Source organism: Nothoprocta perdicaria, unplaced genomic scaffold (genome assembly GCF_003342845.1).
Source record: "Nothoprocta perdicaria isolate Ctin4 unplaced genomic scaffold, notPer1 scaffold_30, whole genome shotgun sequence".
NCBI lineage: Eukaryota > Metazoa > Chordata > Aves > Tinamiformes > Tinamidae > Nothoprocta > Nothoprocta perdicaria.
Window position 1 is genome coordinate 2307934 of NW_020455533.1, and position 25155 is coordinate 2333088.

The 25155-nt window shown below is 42.9% G+C and overlaps 1 protein-coding gene across 1 annotated transcript; it reads left to right on the forward strand.

Annotated features, from left to right (window-relative positions):
* Positions 1-1139: 1139 nt before the first annotated feature.
* On the forward strand, positions 1140-24757 carry GAN (gigaxonin). The gene is made up of 11 exons (XM_026042393.1): positions 1140-1306; positions 12846-12960; positions 13811-14161; positions 14614-14831; positions 15864-15985; positions 16446-16558; positions 17550-17699; positions 18715-18851; positions 19458-19586; positions 23099-23208; positions 24000-24757. The coding sequence occupies exons 1-11, from the start codon at positions 1140-1142 to the stop codon at positions 24179-24181; spliced, it is 1794 nt and encodes a 597-aa protein (XP_025898178.1). The 3' UTR covers positions 24182-24757.
* The last annotated feature ends 398 nt before the right edge of the window (positions 24758-25155 follow it).

Genomic DNA, 25155 nt, shown 5'->3' on the forward strand with positions numbered 1-25155 from the left:
TTACCAATGTTTTTCTTTTCATCAACAGGTTTCATTAAATGGCGCAAATAACAAAACATAATAAGTAGTTTGTTCTGTCAAAGTGGATATTATCTGTCTCATTGCCCTGTCTCATTGCCCCACATACTCAGCAGGAGCAGAATCAATTAATATGACCTACTTCCTAAATATATATACGCTTATAGAATAATAATAGAGAGGGAAAAGAAAGAGGAGAGAGAAATACCAGTGTACTTTCCTACATAATAATCCATGCAGGAGCCACGGGAACAAGCCAGTGTTTTTCTTTTTAAATAACCAGGCTGCTCAATGGCGGCTTTCACAAGGGCTTAAACCTCAGCTCCCCTGAGTATGCAATTAGCAGAGTATTAGTAACGACAGGCGCGCAGCATACAGGGTTTGCCAGGATGCGGGATCTCTTCCGCGCTCCCTCGCCGGGCCCTGCCTGCGCGGGAGGTGGGAAGGGAAACTTTCCATGGAAGGCTGTCCATGGAAATTTTCCGTGGAAGGCTGGGCACGAGGGCGGTTTTTAGGCTAGCGATGCTGCTCCCGGCACCTTCGGCACTGCTTGCCTCGGCACATGGGAAAGCGGGTGATAATGCGGCTGGGGAAGCACTTCCATTGGCACGATTCCCAGGTTCCCTCCTCAGGTACAGGATGCTTGTAGGGAGGGAGCAGATGGAATCACGGCAACTCCTGATGTGCCATGAAGAGCAGTAAATATGTGGCCCCAAACCTCGGGAACAGTCCCTCTTTAAGGCATTTTTTCCCCTAAAAGGGGCACTGCGTGGCCAGACCTCCATTTATTCCCATTCACTTCCCATTCACTTTTGATTTTTTAATATAAATTAAAAATGTATATTTTTATAATATAAATTATAAAAGGGTCTCTAGCACCCTTGTGTCCAGTGGTGGGGGGAGAAAGTGATTTAAATGATGATATTTTGAGGGGGAGAAAAAGGTTTATGCGGTGATAGTGATAAAACATGTCACGTGTCCCCCCCGCCGTCCGCGCCCTCATGGACCCCCCTCCATGGCAACCGGCCCGCCCCCGGGGCGGGGCGCGCGCGCGGCGCGGGGTGATGACGTGCGCGCGGCCATGGTGCGCGCGCGCTGAGCGGCGCGGCGGCGGTCGCAGCATGTCGGGTCCGAGCGCCGTGTCGGACCCGCAGCACCCGGCGCGGCTGCTGCGCGCGCTCAGCTCCTTCCGCGAGGAGAGCCGCTTCTGCGACGCGCACCTCGTGCTCGAGGGCGAGGAGATCCCCGTGCAGAAGAACATCCTGGCGGCCGCCAGCCCCTACATCAGGTGCGGCAGCGCGGAGCGGCGCGGAGCAGGCCGCGCTCCCCGGGCGGGGGGGGGCTCCCCTTTTTGGGGTGTTTCCAGCCGTGCCCGGGGCAGCGCGGACGGGCTGCTGGCCTCCCCTGCGAAGTTTAACCCCCCTGGCTTCGTCCCCTCTCCTTTTCTGTCGCGCCTGCTAAACCTCGGTTCTGGGGGGCCTTCCTGCACCCGGAGCTCGGCTCCGTTTCCCTGTCCGCGCTGGCTGCTGCGCCCGCTGTCCGGGCCGCGGTCCAGGGAAACCTCCTCCCGAGAGGTCCCGCACGCCGCGAGCGGGAGCGAGGGCTCTGCCGGCCTGAAGAGGGAAAGCGCCTCCCTGGGGCAGGTTTCATAGGGCCTGTTCACCTGTCTGTGGGGTAAATAAAGGTAGTCACTGAAATAAGGGCAGCGGGCTTGTGCAAAATGATGCCGGGAAGCTGAAATGCCGGTAGTCGTTTTTTTCAGTTCCTGTCTTGGGATGTGATTGTGGTGAAAGGCCACCCAGAGACACGAGGTGGAAATAAATCTGGTCAGCGGATCCAATGCTCTTCAGAATGCCCGGGCGTTCTTTAGCTTGTTGCTCATCATGATGTAGTCTTTAGATGGCCCTGTGTCAGATCTGAAATGAGTGTCCTCACACAGACTCCTTGGATGAGAGGAAAGGTTTGGGATAGATGGAAAGGGCCATATTCTTGGAAGAACTGCCCCTCTGCTTCTTTTATCGTATCTGTTTACGTGAGCTCTGCCGCCTTTTGCTGTGAAAAGGCTGCTTAATTAGAAGATACCATAAATTATTTTACAGAAAAGATCTTATTCACAAATTTTCATCTTTAAGTGTGGCCTTTTGTCATTCACCTCTTAAAAATGTTCTGCGATGCATGAGCTGACAAAGCCTACGTGAAGAGTCAGAGCAGACACAATTACATTAACAACAACAAAACACTCATTAGAGTTGTGGTTGTTTTAAACTTAAAATTGTTTGGGTTCAGATCCCATCAAGGAACTCATTAGCTATGTATAAATGTAGGTTACATGTATTTATATATAAATACCTATTTTTTCAGGCTTACTCATCTCTTCTGCTTGTGCTCGCAACAGGTAGTGAGCCATAAATATCACATACCAAGCTTTTACGTGGCATGTTAAGCAACACATCCGTCTTGCCTGCTTCTGCAGAGCCCAGGTTTTACATACACTGCTTGTATCTCCCTTTGTTCTCCTGCTCTGGGTCTTTCTTAAGCCACCTGCTCTTATTATTGGACAGAAATGGTCAAGTAGGGTGCGCATATGGGAGCTGAGAGTTTCTAACCCCAAATTAACATTCCTGTGGCTCTCTTTAAAGACACAAATCACTCTTTAGCCTGTTCTTAATTTCTGCAAATACTTGGTGCCATTTAACATTTTAAAAAAAAAAAACATTTTTAGGGCATTTTTAATAAAATACCTGATGTCATTTTTATGTAAAAAGCCACTAGGAGTAAACTCCTGTGATTTTTATGTAAAAAGTTACAAGATATCTGTGAATTATGCATTAGTGTATTTGATGGCTAGGTGATTTCAAAGCATGCTTTGGTACTGGAGTCTGTTTAAGTCTTCAATTGTTAATTAATTTAGATTGCTTTCATTTGAAAATCCAAATGTAAAGCTCAGAAAATGTAGTAACTAATTTTGGAGATAGGATCGTGTAGAAGAACGAGTGGGAATGGGAGGTGCAGCTGGCAGCGGTGGGATTAGCTGCCTCTGCCTTCCCTTTCTGGCTACGTTTCTGTGCTCCGACTAGGGGCAAGGTGGAGGGCAAGCGGGGAAGCTGTGAAGGGTTCACACAAACACCTCATTTAGGGTGTGAGTGGGAAAATAGGAAGCATGGGATTTTCTGAGGGGGCGGCTTGGGTGTGAGCAGCATCTGGGTGCTGAAGGATTTGTGGAGCCGCGGCGAGAGGAGCGCTACCTGTTTTTAGTTTTGCATGGAGGTGTTTTGGCTGACTAGTGAGTGGGACACCTGTAAATTACCGTGATGTGGCTTCCCTCTGGTTATTTGGCAAGTGGATTATCCACGGAGCTCGAAAATGGCAGTGGAGGGAAGAGGAGGGTGGGCGTGAAGACGAAGCAGCAGCGTGCAGCAGTCTTGCCAGTGTTGCGGGTCCCATCTGTCTGTCTTCTCCCTAGGCTAGTTCTGAAAATACAGGAAAAAAAAATGCTGGATTTATGGAGGAAAAAAAGAAAATTGTCTGTGGTACCAGCAAGACTTTAATTTTTGTGGTAGTTTGATTGAGGTCTTCCTCAGCTGCTTAAAGCTGAGTCGCTCGCAGCTCCGAGGACAGTGATCTCTTGGGCTCTGTGTGAATTCCCACAGAGAAGCCCTCACATCCAGGGCAAATCTCATGCTTCCACGTGCCCCCGGAGCAAATCCTGCTGCCTGCAGAAACCAGGAGTCTCTGTGCATATCTCTAACATCTTGTGGTCTACTCCCGAGCCTGAGAAAAGGAGAATCCCAAATGAAGACGCTGCCCTCAGACAAGCTTGGTTTGGCTGTGCGGCCCAGAGAAGTTGAGCTGGAGCTGGGCTGGCCTGTGTCTTTCTTGTGCTGTAACAGATCAGCCAGAATCTGCACTTTTTCCCCCTAAACACAGTTTTTGTCCTGCGATATCCCTCATACCGACAAAACTCTACTACCAGAGTTGTGCTGGTTTTCACTTATTTCATTTCTGAACCTGGTATGAATTATACAGGCCGAAGGGAGCCTTTGGCAGGATAAACTGTGTTTACACTGGGAAGTTTGGCATAGGTAGTAGCCTATATCCACAAACCTTTTATAGGATAGGCTTAGTGCAAGTATTCCTGGTATCCTCAGCAGTAGGAGCAAATGTTGCTGTCTAGCACGAGTAGTTTGCAGCCAAGTGAAGTTTGCAGCTCTTAAGATTTTGCTCTTAATAATTTGCTGGCGTGCTGTGTACCAGCCTGCGTAGCAGGGTGCACAGAAAAACTGTTTTAACATGGAGAATGTTTGAACTCAGATTCTCAGGCAAGCAACGTTACGCAGTGATTGTTCAGTTCATCTGCCCACAGCTCTGTATTTAAAATCAAATGTAGTTTTTTTGCTATCTTGGCATGTTTTATTATCACACATATGTATGAACAGATTGCAGATGGATATATGTATGCAATACTGTTCTACAAAGCGCTCTCAACTTAGTTAAGGATCTACCACCATATTTTCATCTTTCTTTTGCTGTGATGGCTCTATTATGCTACCTGGAAAATGCAAAATAAGTTCATATTACTTTCCATTTACTTAAAAATCACTTTGCTCTTTTCTAAATTGATATTAGTGAGAAGCAACGTGGTTGCAGTTACGTGTCCTTAGTTGTTCAGTTCAGCCTTTGATGTCCCTTGAACCTCGCAGAGCAGCTGACACTGCAAGACCCTTGCACAGCCAGAGGAGTTTCCCTTGCTGATGCTCAGCCTGTTTCCATGGTTCCTGCTTGGAAACGCTGGATCTGTGTTTCTTTCCAGCAAGCAGTATTTCCGTGCTGTGTTTTGAGTTGTCACAAAGTCTGTGTGAAGGGAGACACTGAAACTTCTTTGTTGTGTGAATTTACATGAGTGAGACCCTGCCGACCCTGGTGAGACGTGTGGGATGTGCCTGGGATGTAACATGTGCTCTGCAGCTTCCTGGGAGAGCGGCCTGGGCTGTGGGGCTGTTTTTGTCCCACAACAGTCCCGTTTGATGGGTAGCAGCAACATGAGGTAGAAGCCAACACGTAGCAGTCACTTCTCCTGCTGATTTCCTGCTAGCCTGTTCAGTTTACGCTGACATTTATAAAAAGATAAAAGCAGTGTTCCAGAGTGCAATCTATTTGTGGCTAACACCGAAATCACAACTTGACTGCTGTTAAAGTCAGGAGGTGCTTTGGTACTGGGGACCTTGTTTTCTCAAGTGAACTGTTCTGAGCTGATGTCAGGTCCAAGGCTGGTGCCTTCCCTCCGTTTCCACCAGCACTTTTTGCGTGGCCCCAGCACGGGAGGCAGCCCGGCTGCCTCGCCGGGGAGAGGACGGCGAGGCCCAATCCAGCTGGGCCACTCCGTGCTTCCGACGGGAGAAGAGGACGTGGTCGGGCTGCGCGCGCAGAGAGACGGAGCTGAAACATCCGGAGCCGCCGCGCTGCGTACGTGCGAGCGTGGAGCCCGCTGGGCTGGGGAGAGGTGCCGGGGTGCGGGTGGTTGGCATGTCTGGCTAATTGACACTCTCTAGGTAGCCTTTACACCTTGCTCATTGCCTCGACTGGTGCAATCTTTATTATTAAGAAGACATGTTTATTAATCATTTTTCTTGCATGCTTGAGAGTGGTTTTGTGGCTGGAAGAGGGCTGTTCTGGAGGTGCTGATTTGTCTGGGGAAAGGAATGCGGAGCTGAGCGCCCTGCACGTTTGCTTGGTTCAATCTCTTCTGCTTGCCTTGGTCCTGGTGCAAATGAGGACCTGCAGCGAGAGAATTACTGAGGCTGTGTGAGACTGTATTTGATGGTCCTGGAGAATTCATCTCTTCTTGGTGCTCTGCTCGTTTGGTGGTAGGAAGGTGTCTCCCCCTGCGTGCTTCCATGCTGCAGCCTGGGTTCTCTCTCCTCTATCTGGTCTTTGTTGCTGCTTAATATAGCAGAGAAAAGGAACCAAAAAAATTGCTGTTATTGACAGCTCTGAAATTATTTGTTGCCTGTTAAGGAAGTAAGTTCCTAATGCCAGATACTTAGTGACTGTTTTGTGTCCTGAGATGTATTGGTTTGTATCACCTGAGCAACTTTGAGCTGCCTCATACAACTGTTGTTGTTGTTATGAACATTTTTAGTACTCTGAATTGTAGACTCTTGGCTCATTTCTTGTGCCAGTGAAATCCATACTTCTGTTTCCTTTTTCTTTTGGCTCTGCCATTGCTTTTCCCTGCGGTGTGGCAGACCTCAGTTTCCCAGCTCCCAGTGTATTTACCTTGGTGCGTTCCTCAGCTGGGTTCATGCAGAAACACGGTGATAGTTTTCCTCTTCTCACTGGTCTGTGTTTTGCATGCACTTTAATTTTAGGTGTTCTTTTTTCCTGCCAGTTGTGGAAATCCTGATTGCTCTGATTCAGTTTTCCTCTGTGTGCTGTAGGAAGGAGATATAAAGACCTGATAAAAAGAAGTTTTCTTGGTGAGCTCATCAATGCTTTCCAAATGCAATTACAGTAAATTACAGAAACACTTAGGTTATTAGAAACACCGTGCAGCACTGCAGTCTGCAATATTTTTAACCCTGGATTTAACAATGTGGGCATGTTGCTTCTTTAGAGAAGGCATTTTATTAAAATTAAAAGGAGAGTTAACTGGACAGAAAGCGCATTTTCAGGTAAGTTAATGTTCAGTTGTTGTTTTAAAGCTGTGTTCCACAGATGCTTCCTCCTTCCTTCACAGCAAGGTCTGGGCCCAGCCTGCTGCCCGATACACGGAGTGCTGCTGTTAGTAGAAAGTAGCTTGTAATTTTCAGCTTACGTGGGGAGAAAGTCTGATGAATCATCTGCTTAGTGAGTAAGTGAACCTGAGCATCTCGTGAAGCACAAAAAATGTCATGAGTGTCACACTGGTTTAGTTGACCGAGAAGATGCTTTGACCAGTGCTTCATGTTACCCGACTTGCTGCCTGCTGAGGAAAAGGGCTTGGGGGTTAGAACAGAACAGCCCTTCCAGATTCAGCGGCACAGAAATGTCGCCTTTCACAATCGTGTCTTGGATGAGATGGTGCACTCGCAAACCTGTCCCAGAAGTGTCCTGCTATAAAAGGTGTTTCTTATATAAGAAGGCACATCATAAATCTGTGGTTTGTGACAAGGCAGCAGAATTGACTGCAGCCGCAGGCTCTGTTTTGCACTGCAGACCAGGTGTCTGGCCTAAGCCATCCATTTTATCTTATCCCTGCTGTTTAATTTTTTCTCCTATTTTCCATAAGTTGACCGAGAAAAGGAAAGAAAAGTAAATTTAGGTGGTACATGCAAATGCTTAAGGCTCTCACAACTCATGGAGACTGGGTTAGCTGAGCACGTGCTCTCTACTTATGGCTAGCTCGCATGTTTAGGCAAGACCTGCTGGTTGGGAGTAGATCTCATTTAGATTCTAATCTAGCTCGGGATGAGATCAGTGTAATCAAGAGTCACCTCAGATTTTCAGGGTAAACAAGCCCTTCGCTGGGCAGAGCGCGGGAGCCCCAGACACCAAGTTCCTGAAGGACTTGCTTCCTTCATTCCTCTACTGTGACCAACTTAAAAATTTGTCTGACTTCTGATTTTTCTGTCCATTGCAAACCTTAAGTGCTTCCTAGTCATTTCTCCTCTCAAAGCAAGGCGACTTCTGGAGCTTTTTATGCTGAGCTGTGGACTGTTTTGCCTTGAGACCTGGAGTTGCAGGTACAGATAATCTCGAAGAGAGGCCCAGCCAAAGTGCTGGGGAAGCTGGCACCTGGAGCAGGGTGTGGTGGAGACACAGCCCTTATGCCTGCTGCTAAAGGCCAGGGTGCGACCTCAAAGAAAACCTACTGATTTGGTTGTAAAATCACTTTTTGGAGGAGGGGAGAGGGTGGGGTAAACTGCTGCATCATGTTTTTGTCTGACCTATTTAGTGGTGTCTCTAGTTTTTATTTATTGTGTGCAGAAAGACCAGCCTTGGTGGGAGAAGAGTGTTGTGGGAGACCTGTAAGACTCAGGACCCCACAGAGGGAAGCTCAAATTAAGAGATCAAACTGGTGGTGTTTCCCTTGAAATTGGAGTTTTTAAGTTTTCTCCTGGTAGTGCAAAAACTCGAAAACCAACTAGCTGTTTCTGGTGCTCCTTAATGCCTGCTTGGGATCCTGTTCTAGCCCGGGCCTGAGTCACATCTGCGAGCATGTTTTAGTCTCAGTGCATGTCTTTGCTGGCAACCTTGGTTCGAGGTGTGACTTTTTTGAAATGCTCTCTTGAGAAGGCCAAAATAATGGTGCAGATGAAGGATACATTGCAAATGACTCCTTGACTTGGATTGTTTTGCTCTTTCAGTCCTATTGTCGCAGTCCTGGCAAAGCTTTTCTAGCAAACACTGGCCCTTCTGGTTAGTCCGTTTGGTGCAAAATCATTTCTTCTCAAAGCAGATGTCTTGCCAAATGAAGGATATTTCTCTCTTATCTCTTGAAGTTCTCCTTCTGACATTGTACTACAGCTTTATAAGCAGGTCAGTGCATTGTTGGCTGCTTTTCCCAACATTGCAGTGCAAAAAGTTTTGATGTATTTTTACCCTTTGCTCTTTTCTCATTGTAAACTATTAAAAAGAAAGCAGCCGGCCGTGGTTCCCACATTTTGCAATTGCTGTTGACTATAAATATTGGAAACCTCCTTGAGGTGAATGTGGTCTCGAATATATTCTTGTATGAGGGTATAATCTTGGCAGATGTTTTCTTTACCTGATTAGGTACAAATATACCAGCGCTCCAAGGATTAAAGCCTTCCGAGAACTATACTGTTAGTCATGTCACTGCTGGAGAAATACATTGAGTTATCTTTCCATAAAGTCTCTACTTTATTTGCAAGCTATTAAAGATAAAACTATTCCCGCAGAATAGTGGGAATATATCTGCCTCAGTTGGGAAAGCAAACTTTATATGTGGTGAGTCCTTTGTTTTGTCTTTCATTTTGTTATTTCCTCCCCGTTCTGAGGTCAGACATTAAAGATAAGAACAAGAAGTTTTTAGGTGCATGGCCACTTTCTGAATGGACTTTGCTTGTTCTTTTATTTATTTACTTTTGTATTACAAGAAAATAGTTGGAGATCAACTTCACCAAATTGGAAATCAGTTTGATCAAGAACTATGGGGAGTTTTGGATTCAAATCTAGGGGAGAAAAATACTGTTTTGTGACCAGCTTTGTGCTGTTAGATGCACGTCGTGATTCCTGGCAACATGACTATTTGTTCTTAAGCCCCTGTTTTCATTTAAATGTTTTGTCTTGTTCAGCTGGTTACTTACCCTGACAGAAGAGCTATCTGATTTTTTTTCCCTCTTGTACCCTTATGCAGTAACATTTTGGTGACTCAGGAAGACTGTGCTCCTCAAGCAGGGTGGAAGGGCAGATTCTGACTCTGTGTTTCTGTAAGGCCACACTTGTTTTTATGACTGGGATGTGCCAGGCTGTTTTCGTGACAGATATAAGAGATTTCATAATTCTTGGACTGTGTTTGTAGAACATTTGATTTATGGCCCTGTATATATTGGGAGCAGCTTTGTCTTGTGGTGGCAATCTATTATAATTGGGGGGAAAAAGAAAATGGATTTCTAAAGTGCTTAAAGTACAGAGCCAAGCTGCTGAAAATGAGAAGGCTTTGGAAAATGGGAAGAAGGAATTTGGGGTGTACTTTCCGTATTTTCCTCTTTCAAGCTCTTTGCAGGTGTGCTTGCATCTCCTCCTGTCAGCTGCGCTCTTCTCCCAGGTATTGCCTTTCCTGGTGGGCTGTGAGGTTCTCTTCCCTTTGAATTCTTGGTCGTCTTGTCCTTCATCTGCATTAAGAAAAACTGAAGCAACCTTTTCTCCTGTGGTTTGGCAACTTAAAATGCACTTGGAGTCATCAGAAGTGCCGTGCAGAGGGAGCAGCTCAGGTGCTGGCGTTGGAAGTGGTCGTCCTGCAGCTGGGCAGATCTTCATGTGAAAACTCGATGCTTTCCACATCCCGGTTTTGTTCCTGAAAGTTGGTCTGAAGAAATCACTGCAGGGAAGAGCAGAACAGGGAAAGAAAAGGCCCCTCCCTGGGAGAGGAGGGAGACCGAAACTCTCCATTTGAGGCTGGGACTTTTCTTCTAAAGTGGAATTTGCTGGAGAAGCCAAATTATGGCAGCTTTGGGGACGAGCTGCCTACTCTTGTTCCATCTGACCTAGGAACAATCACACATGGAAATCTTCTTCACAGTTGCCTGTGCTATGACAAGGATGCCCAAGGCTGAGCTCCTTAGTGAGGCGGGGAAGTGGGTGATGCAAGGGGCGACATCGCCCTTCTCTTGTCCCCCTTCCTCCTCTTCCTTTCTTACCTGAGCCTGCAATTTCCTCTTTATTTTTCCTTAGCTTTTCTTAAGCGTTCAGAGCCCTAAACCTGATTATAATCCATCCCTTTTTCCACCTTTTGGTTTTGGTTTTATGAAAGCTGCAGGGAGTTGTCTCCAGCTGCTGATGGGCAGCACTTCTTGGACCGTGGTCTGGAAATCCGTCTGTCAAGAGAGAGAACCTAGTAACTTCACTAACCAAGAAGATGTGGCACCGATAGGTGAGGGAGCTGCTGTTGCTCAGGGCAGTTCCATGGAGTTTCCAATTGAAACTAACCGTGATGTATTTTAATGATGTTAAATTTATCCTAAGTAACTTTGAAGTTACTGGGATTTACATTTTGGCTTTTGGAAGAAAAAAAAAGTGTTTTTTTTTTTTTTTTTTCCTGCTAGGTGTTTGTATTCTTTGGTTGACACAAGTTTTTCCACCCTGCCCTCCTTCAGATAAACAAATGTGGCCCAAAATAACATGCAGCAATTAGAGCATCGAGACCGGTAACTGGTTCTGCCCCAAACTCTGTTTGTTTCCAGGAGGCGCCGTGTAAAGTCCCTGCGCGGAGGTGATTTAGCTGGGGCGTGTGCAGGTGATGCTGAGATGCAAGTTAATGATAAACAGCACCAGGCCTTGCACCAGTCTCCCATTAGTGCTGGCGTGCAGCTTGTTTATTCTGTGCCTTGCACCTGGTTTAAGACCCACATCGAAATACCCAGGTCTCTGCCCCATCAGAGTGAATCCCAGCTCACGGGATCTTTTTTTTTTCCTTTTTCTTTCTTTTTGGTGTTTGCTGCCGTGAGCAGCTGTGGGAGCACGGAGCAGCCTGCCCTGCTGGTGTCCACCTTGCTGGGCTGTTCGTCTCGGGGCTTTTCAGCTGGCAGGTCACGGATCTGCTGCTGTTGGGGTAGCCTGTGCTTTAGTGCCTGTCATGCAGAATAGATTGACTCTTTTTCCACTTGTTAGGGGAAAAAATAGCTTAGTAATTTGAATTATGTTATTGTGAATCCTGTTATTTGTGTAACTTGTCATAGGTGCTGTACAAATGCAGAGTGAAAAAGCTGAGCTTCAGAGAGCTTAGTCATGTGCATGAATCAGAATAAATCCGAATGTCTGGATAGCTGGAGATGGATGTTTTGTGGCTTAGAGAAGGAGTTATGGGAAATGTCCACAAATATGACTGATCCAGGGGCTAAAATTATCATGATTATTCACACTTTGATATCACTTTCTATAGACTAGGATATTATTTAATGGGAGTAGAATCTTGTTTTGTGAGGAACTGGTATATTCTCAGTCTGAGCAAGTGAAGCAGAATCTGACTCTTAGGTAAATCATATTTTTGTCCTTCCTCAGTGTGAGGATAGCAGACAGCAGTGACAAATGGAGATATTTGCACCTTAGCACTGTTTTTCACAGTAAGAAGCTAATTAAATGTTAGCATTATATTCAAATGAATATGAAAATATTTTTAAAGGCTTCTATTTAAACATATGGAGCGATACTATCGGGCAGTGAAAACAAGTTTTCTGGTCCTTTTATGTTGTGTTCCTAGTTCCTTGTGTGAGAGTAGGTGTTCAGAGTTCTCATGGCTGTTCTTCCTGGATGGGTGGAGAGTGTTCCGCTCCCAGCACCTGGAATGTTCTTTCCTGGAAAAGTTTCTGTGCTAATGTGATGGGAAGAAGCTCTGCTGCTGTTATTCCCCATCTCAGTCCCTCAATTTTCTGCCTTTCTGTTCAAAAAGGCATTAAATGGTTTCTGACTGTGTATATATTTTTATATTTGTCTCTATATTTCCTTTTTTTATGGCTCGTGCGTATACATAAATAAAGTGTCCAGTGGTATAGATGAATATTCAAAACTTGATTCAGCAGAAACAAGTCTAGTTCCTAGAGCTGTAAGCATGCAGTTCAGTTGTGGCCAGATAAAATGATAAGAAGATAACATCATAAATGACATAAAAGTTTCGATTGCATTACTATTTTATGCTGCCACCATGCGTTCTGATCACATCTGCTCTTTTTAATGACTTTTTTGGGCAATATGGTTTTTTTTAGGGGAGTGGGAGACCGGGGGCTGTTGTTTTTTTCTCTATTACCAAAGCAAATCCTTGTGTTTCATCCATCAGCAGTACTTGGTGACTAAGTCCTGATTGAAGTTTATGAATGTCTGTGCTGATTGAGCCAGGAAAAAATTACTTTGGCTCTTTGATGCCAAGAGAAGTTTGCAAGGCTCATGTAATTGTTCAGTCTGGAAATGTGATGAGCAATATGGGAGACCGCAAATGCACCCGCTTGGTCCTAAATAAGAATTTTCAAATCATGTTGTAGAGTTTTAACATATCTGCTACTGCTTAAGTCATCTGTAGTTTTTCTTGTTGCTTTTTTGTTTTTTTTTGTTGTTTTTTTTCTTAAAATGCTATTCCTAGATAACGAGAGATTTTTTTTAAATTCCTTTTTCAGAACAAAATTGAACTATAATCCCCCGAAGGATGATGGCTCAACATACAAGATTGAACTTGAAGGAATATCTGTTGATATCATGAAAGAGATACTAGATTACATCTTCAGTGGACAGGTAAAGAACTAGATAAAAATATTTTTTTCGACAAAATAAGTTTTTAACACTGCTATTCAGAAAGATAAACTTATTTGGAACCTTATTTTGACAGCTTTTTTTTTTTTTTTTTTTTCCCTCCCTCTCTCTTTCCTATAAAGCAGTAAATCACATTAAGGTTTTGCCTATGCAAAGGAGACTAAGCATTTCAGGAACTTTCTCTCTCCTGATACAGTAGGAGAGGACCCATTAAAAGATCTAGGATCAAATGCTTGTTTTGAAATTGTGAATAATATTTCCAGTAATAAAAGGATGCAGTCTTTTAGAACAGTAAACGATAATTGGATTGGTAGCAATGATGATTAAGACCCTGTCACTGAACTTGTATATTTTAGTACATCAAGCAACCTTCCTTACTGCTGCCCACATTGCCCAGTTTGGGGGTCTTTGGCATCATCCTTTGTTGCATTGGTCATTAGTTTTAGTAGGGATTAACCCTGGGTTGCCCTGCCAATTTGGAGGCCCATTGGGATTGCCCAGTTGATTAAGTTTTCAGCAGAAAAAGAAAAGGCAGTTCTCTTCTGGATATACTTATTTTTATTATTTCGTGTTATGTTCTTGCATTAGATTAGCAATTTCATTGTTCTTTCAGGCACCGAATTCTGCAAATACCTTCTGTTAAGTTAATTCTTTTCCCAGTCCCCTGTTCATTTATAAATGTGCAGTAATTGCATCTATTTCTCATAAATTTTTATACTGAACATACATATAATGTTCACTTTCTCAGCCACTGAGAATGAGTGTTATGATTGTGGACATCTCATATAGCAATGAGTAATGGTAGCTATAACTTCTAAATTAATTCTTGCAGATCAGGCTAAATGAAGAAACTATCCAAGATGTGGTACAGGCAGCTGATCTCCTGCTGCTAACAGATTTAAAAGCTCTCTGCTGTGAGTTTTTAGAAGGTTGTATAGCTGCTGAGAACTGTATTGGTATTCGGGACTTTGCACTACACTATTGTTTGCATCATGTTCACTACCTTGCCTCAGAGTATCTGGAAACTCACTTTCGAGATGTCAGCAGCACAGAGGAATTCTTGGAACTGACTCCAAAAAAACTAAAAGAAGTGCTGTCAATGGAAAAGCTCAATGTTGGGAACGAAAGATACGTCTTTGAAGCAGTGATCAGGTGGATTTCTCACGATGCAGAGTCAAGAAAGGTGAGGATATCCAAGAGTTTGTTTTTTGAATATGACTCAACTATGTATATTCTAATTGGCAGGAGCTTAAAATAGATGCATGTGTTCCAGGGCTGCTGTTGCATTGACATAATTAATTGGGATTTTGCCAAACTGCAGATGAGGGGATGGCAGCAAAAGAATGAGAGCTGTGTTTGGGATGTGTTAATGGGCTGTGTTTGTGAGGCTGCCCTCTAATAAAATGGAGTTCTTTGGCGTTAGGGGTATCTTATTTTTGTAGAGAGAAAGCAAGCTGTACCTTTTCAGCAAAACTTTGCAGACTGCATCTGTTTTTTAACTTTGTAATGCAGAATTTATTCTTGCTTCCAAATACCACAAATACTCCCGAGTTTTGATCGATGCAGAAATTTCTGCATGTGCGAGTGCATTAGGGCCGTTTTGTGAAGCGTTGGCAATTTTCTTCCCTTCTTCAGGTTCACATGAAGGATGTTATGTCAGCAGTGTGGGTTTCGGGCTTGGATGCCACGTACTTGCGCGAGCAGATGATGAGCGAGCCGCTGGTGCGGGAGATCGTCAAGGAATGCAACAACATTCCCCTCACGCCGCCGCAGCAGGGAGAGGCCATGCTGGCCTCCTTCAAGCCCAGGGGCTACTCTGAGTGTATAGTGACGGTCGGGGGCGAAGAAAGGGTGTAAGTACTGGGTGGCCTTAATGCACACGGCCAAATAGCGTCGAAAACGCTGAGTGAAAAGAAAGTATGCATCTAATGTGCACGTGCTTACTGTTTGATCCTTTCAACACGTCAATTAGTCAAACACACCTAAAGTATCTTTGAATGATTTGGCAATAAATAGCTAATTTTTGACTTTTTTTTAAGTTCAGGGTTTTGGGGTTTTTTTTTTTTTTTGATATTAAGGTTTATGCGTATAAAGTATTGTGTAGATGTTATTGATTTAAGTCTAATTTTATACTTTAGTTTTTTTGCTTAGGTATGTGAAAATGTAGAGTAGGATGTGCTCTGCTCAGGAAGTGTTGGGTATGCTTTAATGGAATAGATTTTTATCCAAAATAAGCACAAAAATGGTGAAAATAAAGATCTGAAAACCATCTATAATAAATCTTAAAAATAACGAACGTGTTCTTTGCCTCAGCTGTTTTGTTTATAATAGCTGTGGTTCCAAAGAAAAGTATTTGTTGGTGCATTGGAAATGGCAGGTGAAAATTTCTGTTCACAGAATGATTTTCTTGAGTATTCCCTGCAGTAAGGGAGAGGGAATTCCTTTGCAGTATTCCCTGCAAAGGGGAGAGACTTGTTCCGTCTTTAGGTGATTTTAGCATTTTGAATTTTCGTCTTTATAAAAGTGCAGTAAAATACGCAAATTTTGCGCTTCAGTTTGTGCATCACTTTACAGTGAGTTTACCAATATATTGTATCCATGCTTTTTAGGTCATTAGCAGGTCTTCATTTAAAAGTGGTTCTAGGCAAATAAAGGCATAATGTGGTGAACCTGCATTTTATGTCTCCAGTCTGTACAGAGATTTACACACATTTCACTTGCAGGGCAAGCTTATTAAAACTCTTCCTTATTAGTGCCACACTTTATGAATGTGTATTTTTATGTGTAATTTGGATAAAGTTACTAGCAACTAATAAATTTAGGTTTGTTTTTTCTGCTTTTCTTTCCTTTGTTCTTTCGCTTTCCCACCTGTCCTCCTTGTTCAGGTCACGGAAACCCACCTCAGTGATGCGGTGCATGTGTCCTCTCTACGACCCCAACAGGCAGCTCTGGATTGAACTTGCTCCGATGAGTATTCCACGGATCAACCATGGAGTCTTGTCAGCAGGTAAAGGGCAATCTTGTGTTTGTAAGGCCAATAGTATGGAGACTTAGCAAAGCCTCAATTTGAGATGCCATTTGTATTTTTTTCCTCAAGATTAATGCACTTGGGTTATTTCTTGCTTCTCCTTTGTCTACCCAGAAAACTACTTTATTCTGTGATAATCCCTGTCATTTGAACACTAGAATAGTTCTCTGATTTGTGTGAGTCTGATACGCCTGTCTCTCTAGGCACATTTCATGGTTTAACTAAGTTGTAGTTAGTTGCTGCATCACTGAATTTGTTGAGAGTTATCTGCGGTGATAGACCGGAGCACAGATAGACACACGTGTTACCTCCCCCAGTTCAGAGTTTGACCCATAACCAGTCTGAGTCTCTTAATGAATTCCAAGATGCAGCTAACCAGTCTTGTGGTCTTGCCAAGTGAATCTTGTTTTTTAAGATCACTTTACATTTTGTTTTACAGAAGGATTTTTATTTGTGCTTGGTGGTCAGGATGAAAACAAGGCAACGCTAAGCTCTGGAGAGAAGTATGATCCAGATACCAATTCATGGAGTTCCCTGCCACCAATGAATGAGGCAAGATCACTGTCTAACTCTTGGGATTTGATTTTTCACTTTGGCAAAATAATCAGTTGTTTCTACAAAGTTTTATTCTGAACCTCCAGTCACTTGCATCTTATGCTTTCAAAATCATGGTGCAGATTGCCGTGTGTTTATTTCTTACTAGTTACTTTTGGACTGATACTGTAGGATCTAGAAAACGCTGCCTGTTGGCCAAGCTGTGTAGTACAGCTGAATGACACAACTTCATGAACTACATGTTCATAAAGTGTATATGATCATATAGTGTTCTTAATGTTTTAGGTAATTTCTGCCTTAAAAATGTATGCCTTTCCCTTCCCACAAGGGAATTCCTTATATTCATGAAGGCACTGAACTATGCAGAGACACACCGAGGGCTGCAGAATTTGGCTTGTGTATTTGTTTATGTTTAATTCTGGTTTGAGTTAACGTTTCCTCTTCATGTTTGCATTCCATCAAAAAATAACAGTTTATTATATGTAAACATATATTCTTAATATGCTTATATTAAATCAGTCTAGGTTATTAAGAAATTGTACTTTGTTTTTCTTCAGCCTAGGTTATTGCTGGTGTAGGTCTACCTGCACCTAAAGGAAGCCCACAGTTGTAGTTATGGTGCATTATTTTTCCTGTTTGCTATGAATAAGGTTGTGCCTGAAGTGTGTTCCTGCAGCAGAGAGTGGACATTGCCTTTCTACAGAATGATGGGTCCCATTTCTGACAACTGCAACTTCGTGTAGTAGACTAGTATATTCAAAAGGGAACACAACTAAGCACTGTTCTTAGATTTCTATATGATCTTTCTTGGCTCTGCTGTTTTGTCTGTTAGAATGCTGTTTTTATTAGAGATTTTTTAAATGTTATTCCAGATGTTATTAAATGGCATAGCCTCAGCAATAATGCTGCAGACAAGTGCAAGAAAAGAGGTGCTAAAACATAAGTGCTGCTGTAAATTCATCAGTACAAAACTGACTTTATTCCTTAGGCACGGCATAATTTTGGTGTGGTGGAGATTGATGGAATTCTCTATATTCTGGGAGGTGAGGATGGCGAGAGGGAGCTCATCTCTATGGAGAGCTATGATATTTATAAGCGGACCTGGACCAAGCAGCCAGACTTGACCATGGTTAGAAAGGTAAGAACTGCTTTGACTAATTGCGTATTAGAGCATTATTCATTGCTGGGTGTCTGAGGCCAGGGGCCTACCCCTCTCTCACCTTTTAAGTGACATAGTTTTAACAAGTTATTTCTAAGATGTGTCCTGTTGCTTTTCTCTGTCTCCCTTGGGATCAGTGTATGTAAAAGTGCCCCTGAAGTGAGAGGAAGATGCTCACTCCTCTCTGAACGCTCGTTCAACTTGGGCCATTCAGAATGCAGGACAGCTCTTGTGCAAGTCGCAGTTCTCTTGAGCAACAAAAAGAAATGTTAAGGAGAAAACATTGGTTCTATTTTGGCAGACAAGCAAACATTAAAAAAATCTAATAATTTAAGGTTTTGTAATTGACTTCATTTTCTTTGTAGTACACAGCAATTAACTTATTACGCAGACAGTATTTTTGATGACTTGTTACAAAGCAGATGATAACGGGAAATTAAACTGAAGGCAACGTTGTGCAAACTGAGCTGTAACAGTGTATGAGCAATATGCCAATATGAGCCATACTTGAACCTCAGTTCTGCCATGTCTTCTGCCCTTGGTTTGATGATAAATGGCCTGAAGTTCAGGGTAATAAAAAAAAAAAAATTTTTTTTGCTCATAAAAAGCTTAGGTTTTAGTATTGGTGAGGTACTGGTTACAGTTAAAAGGAGCAATTCTATGCCCATGTTTTTTTGAGCTGGAAGTAAAACCAGGTAAAGAAATTTGAACTAGTCCTTTTTTGTCTTTGCCCGTGTGCTCAGAGACTGTTTACTTAAGATCTTAATTAATGATTATGAGCTTAATTAAGACTCCTCTCTGCCGTCCTGCTTAAACAGTGTCTGGTTTATTTTGATTAGTCTTCCTGATAAGCCTTTCTTCCTCTCCCCCCCCCCCCCACACACACACATTTAACGTTCTCTATTAAACAAGATTCATTTAGTTTTGAGCCCTGCCCTTGATATTGTATGCAGCTTGAGGTCTGGGTTTGTTTGTTTGTTTTCCTTCATTCTAGATTGGCTGCTATGCAGCTATGAAGAAGAAAATCTATGCAATGGGTGGAGGCTCCTATGGAAAACTCTTTGAATCTGTGGAATGTTACGATCCTAGGACTCAGCAGTGGACAGCAATCTGTCCTCTAAAAGAGAGAAGGTGGGTGAAAATGGAAATAAAAATCAAGATTACAAAGTATATTCAACCAGAACTTTCCAAAACAGTTAGAAAAGTGTATTTAGAGACTTCATTTTTTAATTTATTTTTAAGAAGTTGATTTTTATTGTCTTTGGAGTTGTGTCAATATATACTTGATGACCTGTGTAGTTCTTTTAATGCTGAAGTGCTGGTCCTCTGCTCAGAGGAAGTTATCTTTGTTTCTTTGAAGAATATCCAAGATATCTGTTACAGACTCTTATGAGTTTCACCTCGCTGTTCTGCATCACAGGGGCCTGTTGTAGTGCCAAAATGTGGCTTAGTAAAGTGTCAGAGTTATAAAGATGTCCTGAAATTATAAGCAAAGCAACCCTGATGCAAACCCCAGGCTGAAAACTAGTTCAACTGGAATGTCAGAATTTTGTCCTCCCATAAATGCTTAATTGTTCTGTTCTTTTGCATGGTCTGGCTTACAACTCATGTCCGTGACTCATCTAATCTTGCTGAACATGTAAGATGCCCAGAATGGATGCCCAGGATGTTCAGGCGAGTACGTGGAATGGTTTAGATGCATTACAACTTTGTCTCTTCTCTTATTTGGGTTCTCAGGTTTGGTGCAGTGGCCTGTGGGGTTGCCTCTGAGCTCTACGTGTTTGGCGGCGTCAGGAGTCGTGATGACAGTCAAGCCAGTGAGATGGTGACTTGCAAATCCGAGTTCTATCATGACGAGTTTAAAAGGTAACGTAAACATAAGAAATACATAACTTAGATGCTCATCTGTCCTTTTCACCTCCCCTTAAAAGCATTAGACACTTACAAGCATATTAGACCTTTGTTGCGCACCTCATTGCTCACTTTACCTTGTAGCACCCTTACTGGGTCATACAGTGGCTTGTGTCCCCTGGGCACCATGCTGGGCCTTGGTGTATGAAAGGCCACAGTGAGAAGCCCCTCTGTCCCTGAGGAGGAGAGCACTGTGACCATGAATGTGCCTTGCCTGGCTCTTCCCCTGCACTCTGCAGTTTCCCTGGGCTCCCAGCACTGCTGTCATCCCTCCTTACTCACATGCCAGATTCCTAGGGCCTGCCTATGGAGGAGGACAAGGCTAGGTAATAATTCCCTCTGGTCCAGGCTTGTTCCCAGGGACTTGCAGCTCAGGGAGCTCCTGAACTGGAGTTGCTGGAATGAAAATTGCTGTTTCTGGCACTTGGGATCGTTGTCTGGATCATGTAGGCTTTTGTCACAGGAAGGTTCCTATGGATGCTATGCATTTCTGTTATCTGCACGCTGCATATGGGCAATCTCCTTTGTTTTGAATCTGCTTTGATGACTTCACTTGTCTCCAAGCACTTGCATTAAAATTAACCTTAAGCCTTGTTAAGCGTGGTAACTATTCAAAACCACTCACATTAAGCAGTTTTGCTTGTGGTTCAGCTTATTTTCCAGACATAACTGACATGTTGTGATACCACCCATGCTTTCTTCTTGCATGCAAATATAAATGGTACGTCTTCACTTTTTTAGAAACTGCATTAAAAATAAGACTTTACTGTCGGATATGTCAAGGGTTGTTGACAGTGTAAGAGATTAGTGTGTTTATATTACAAAGTCAAGATTGATTTATGACTGTGCCCTTTATAAAAGCACATAAAAAAAAATAGAGTGCAAGTTTATGATACAATTTTCTCATAATGTGTGGTTGTAAAGAGATTTCAGTTTCTGCATGAAAATATCTTCTCTCTTCTACATAGTGTCCAAAATAAACAATTATAATCAAAACAAACTGGAGGAAAAGATATTCTGCAATGTGGCTATAAGATGCAGGCTTATTATAGCTTATTGCTCCTCATGTTCTATAGTGACTTCTCATCCTTTGGGTATGCAGAGAAATGTGAAAGCAAATAAACTTCTGGGCAAGAGTCCTCCCAGAAGGAGAAAGTCCTGGCAGGAAAGGCTTCCCTAGCTCCCTATTCCTCACTCATGTGCTGAGAAGTTTCCAGACTGACTCTGTTTTTTGAAAGCCAATAAATAGCTCGAGATTCCTACCGGTGACTGCAAATTCCTAGTCCCCTCAGTTGCTACTGATGAAGCTTCCTCAAGTGTAATTAGGAGCAGTTTGCAAGTCCCAGCCTTGGTGTAGGTGAGTTCTCACTGCCACCTACTGCCTTCAGTGCAGTTGTATTGGAAATGCTACCAGCTCTGCATTTTTTGCTTGGTGGCATCCCAGAGATGTTCTTAGATTCATGTAAAGATAACAGAAATCCAGTTGCTTGAGCTTTTGAGTGGTGATACTTTATGGTACTATGGTGCTTATAGAAATGTCAGTATTTCTTTCCCGATAAATGACAGTCTACCTTCAAAACACTCCAGACCATTTGGTCTTGGGCTGGTGATTCTTTTCTGCCTCCCAAGTTCTGTTGGTGGGTGCAGATTTAAGACAGGTAACTGTTTCTGTTAAGATGTAGCATTGTGCATGGTGTGAGGGGGTAGCAAGTGGTGTGGCTGCAGTGCTGGAGGAGGCGGCCTGTGTTGGGGCTGCCCGTGCACCCAGGCTGGGTCTCAGCTTTCCCTACTTGAGCTTAGGAACCTGCCTTTGCACTGCAGATGCTCCTGGGGTGTGTGCAGGCCAGCAGAAACACAAGGCCAGGGACCAGAACAGTTACTGCATTTGCCTCAGTAGTAAACGCTGATAACCCTGCTTGGAAACTCATTTTCCTATTTCTAAAGGTCTGCCCGTGTCAGCCCTGGGGTGGTCTCAGTTACCAGAAGAGGGTGCTGTGTTGCCGTGTTATGTCATAGTACTTATGAGTTAGAGCTAAAGCTACATTTCAGTTACCCGAGTTTCGGATTAATTCAGGTCCATCTGCAAGGTGGACGCTGTCCGCCAGGGCCATGACGGTCCCTTTGCAACCTGAGCAGTTCTAACTGCAGACCCTTCCTCCGTGTTCCCCGCCTGCGGCAGCGACACATGTTCCTGCGTTCTCTGCACACTCCTCATCCTTCCCTCTAGTGACAGGCAGCTTATCCTGTAATTTGGCCTTTAAAATTTGATCTCTCTCTCCAAGATAATGACTGTGTGTCAACATCGTGTCAGGAAAGAGCCTTGCTTCTGAGTTGTGAGTTAAGGTGATACGGGTTTTCCAAGGTCAGTGGTTTCTGTGGGGATATTTCCTAACTTTCCCCTCAAATTAAGCAGGTGTGGCAATAAAACACCTATAAAACCTTTTTCAGATTTTTGTTCTCTGTAAAATATTAAAGTATTGGACTCCCCCCAGGTAGGAGGGGCCACCTAAAATAGTTTTGACTTTGTTTTAAGGGTCTGTAAATAAAAACTATGCCAACATCTGCAGAAGTGCAGCAGAAATCAACAGAAAATTGTTTTTAAGCCATAGGGAGGACAGTGGCACAGCTGGATGAATGGACCATGCTTATAAACCAGTGTCTTTCCTAGGATTGGTTTCCAAAGGTTTCATCATGGAAAACTGCTTTTTGCTCTGTGGGAAGATCAGGCTGGTTTAGTGCTGAAATGGGAATGTTTGAAAAGTGAGCGGAAAGGATTTTTGTAAAGTTTTGGTAGAAACTAGGAAGCACCTGAAAAGAGCCTGATAAGCGGTGGAGAAGTTCTGCTTCACTTCCAATGAGTGCAATTCTCCTCTTTCCTCAAATCCCTTAACACGATTTCCAACTTCTGTTCCTTGTTTAAAATTGAGTATTGCCAAGTGCTGCATTCCTTGTACTGCACATGGGATTTCTTGACTCTCTCAAAGTACAATTGAAGATAGGGAATTATATGAGGGAAGGCACTGCTTAGTAATAAGGCCTTGCTATAGCAACATGTAATTTCCCCTACAATGTACTGCTAAAATTTCTATGCTGTTATGGCTATGCTGATTTGAAGACAAAGTTGCATAAAATTTTCCCTAGGGGGAACATTGACTGTCATAGCAATTGCAGAACAGGCTCTGCTCGGTGCCTGCTGTCTTCTTACTGGGTGGCTGCAAGAAATATTTGAGAAACTAAACAGCAGTTCTAAGATACAGCAACCTCAAAGTAAAGTATTCCCAATTTTCCAAATAGCAGTAGCAGTTACTTTTGCTATGAGGGCTGATCAACTAGAAAACATTCCCAACTCTTAACTAGAAAGTTAATTTGTTTGCTCTGCCTGCCATTCAAGCTGGGGAAAAAAAGAACCTGTTTCTTCGTGCACGCAATAAAAATAACATGCCAAAATTTTATTTTTATTTTTACAGGTGGATTTATTTAAATGACCAGAATTTGTGTATCCCAACGAGTTCTTCTTTTGTGTATGGAGCTGTACCTATTGGAGCCAGTATTTATGTCATTGGAGATCTTGATACAGGTTAGAACTAATTTTCTGTTGCTTGTAGGTTTTGAGTCTTTTAAGTACTTGCTGCTAATGAATCTGATTTTTAGAATTAAAGACCAGATTCTCTCTTTATTCTGTGTAATTCTGAACTATGTTCAATTTCGAGGCTGTGGCCCCTGGGGCAGTTGTGCCAGATTTACAGATAGGTGCATGCAGGCCTTGTACATTGGACCTCTTCAGAAAGAAAGTCAGTATTATAAGTATTTGGTTGATTAGCACTGCAAACATGGGGAGAAAAGATCAAGATGAACAGCACAGTATTGCACTCACTTAAATGCTAGGGAAAAAGTGTCTGTGTGGATTTTTTTTGTTTTTCCCTCTATTTTTTCATCAGTGAGCAGGTGTTTCTGCTTTTTGTGGACATCATCCTTGATTCACAGAGCCAGGAACTGCTGTCAGCATTAAATCCCAGCCACATACACATGTATTTTCACACATAGTTGATTCTCCTCCCTCATAACTTATAGCGTCAGACCACATACTATAGGAAATCTTCGAAAGATTCTGCTTATTTTCCTGACTCTACATAGTATATGTCTGTGTATGTATACCACACTCTCTACAAAATATGAAAAAGCAAGATAAAAATATGGTGTATTTAAGTCAGTAAGAAATGTCTCATGTTTTTAAACCACTTAAATAGTATCCAGAAATGTTTTGAGAGTGCATGTGTGCTCTAGTTCACTCTGGTAAATAAGTATTCGCCTAAAATGGCGGTAGCTACGGTGTGCTTTACATATTTCTTTCATTCTTTGTGAGTTTAGGTACAAATTATGACTATGTTAGAGAATTTAAGCGGAGCACGGGGACCTGGCAGCGCACGAAGCCTCTGCTTCAGTCGGACCTGCGCCGCACGGGCTGCGCGGCGCTGCGCATTGCAAACTGCAAGCTCTTCCGCCTGCAGCTGCAGCAGGGATTATTCCGTATCCGTGTGCACTCTCCATGATTCCGGGGCTGGAAGTGGAGGAGACTGGAAGAATTCTACGCAGTCCACCATAATATAGCTCTATATAAAGGAAAAGCTGAGAAATTGCAACTGAAACTTACTGTATGCTGTGCTTTGGTATGGTAACTGTTTTTGTTTTAAATGCTTAAAAAGCTTGAGTCTCAGTTCATGTTTCGGGGACAAATAACTCTACGTATACATTAAAAGAAGAGATATAAAAATGAGATAAGGAAACACCTTCAGTCCTAATCGTTTGGAGTTTAAACTGTGTTACAGAAGGAGTTTCTTTGTGTCTGAAACTGGTGGGATTTGGTAATCCTTTGACAAAGTTCATGGAGAGCAAAAATGTTTTAAGGTGCATTTCCCCTGCGGGGAATTGATAAGAATAAATGTGCTATCTTGGACTAGATAGCTCTAATGCACAGAAGCTATATGAAAACCAACCTCTCTGGTATACTGCAAAGACTCTTGTTTGACTGTAATGCCATAGGAGATGTTGGTTGTTGCTGCACCATTTATTTCTAGTCCTTTCTCAAAAGTTAAGGTCTGTGCCTAAAAATGGTGGAGGTGTACATATATTTTTCATTCATTTGCAATGTTTTCATTCCTAAGAATATTTTTAATATATTTAAAATGAACTAATGTAAAACAGATACAATACACTACAGATAAGTGGATTTTTTCTTTTTTTCTACGCTGTCATTTGAATAGCCTGGCGCACTGGTGTACAGATGGGTGGCATGCATTTCTGTGTGGATTTTGGAGGCTGTTTCCTTGAAGGAAAGGGAAAAAGTAATTGGAAAAGTTCATGACAATTGCTGTTCTCGATAAAAGATAACAAAATTTGGCAAATGGAAGAAAATAGTCTCTGTACCTTTTTACTTTAGCTGGTCTGCTGGCCGAGAGCAGGATTTTTAAGACTGAGGACTGTAGGAAGGTACATTTTAATCTCCATTAGAACAAAGGTAGCATGT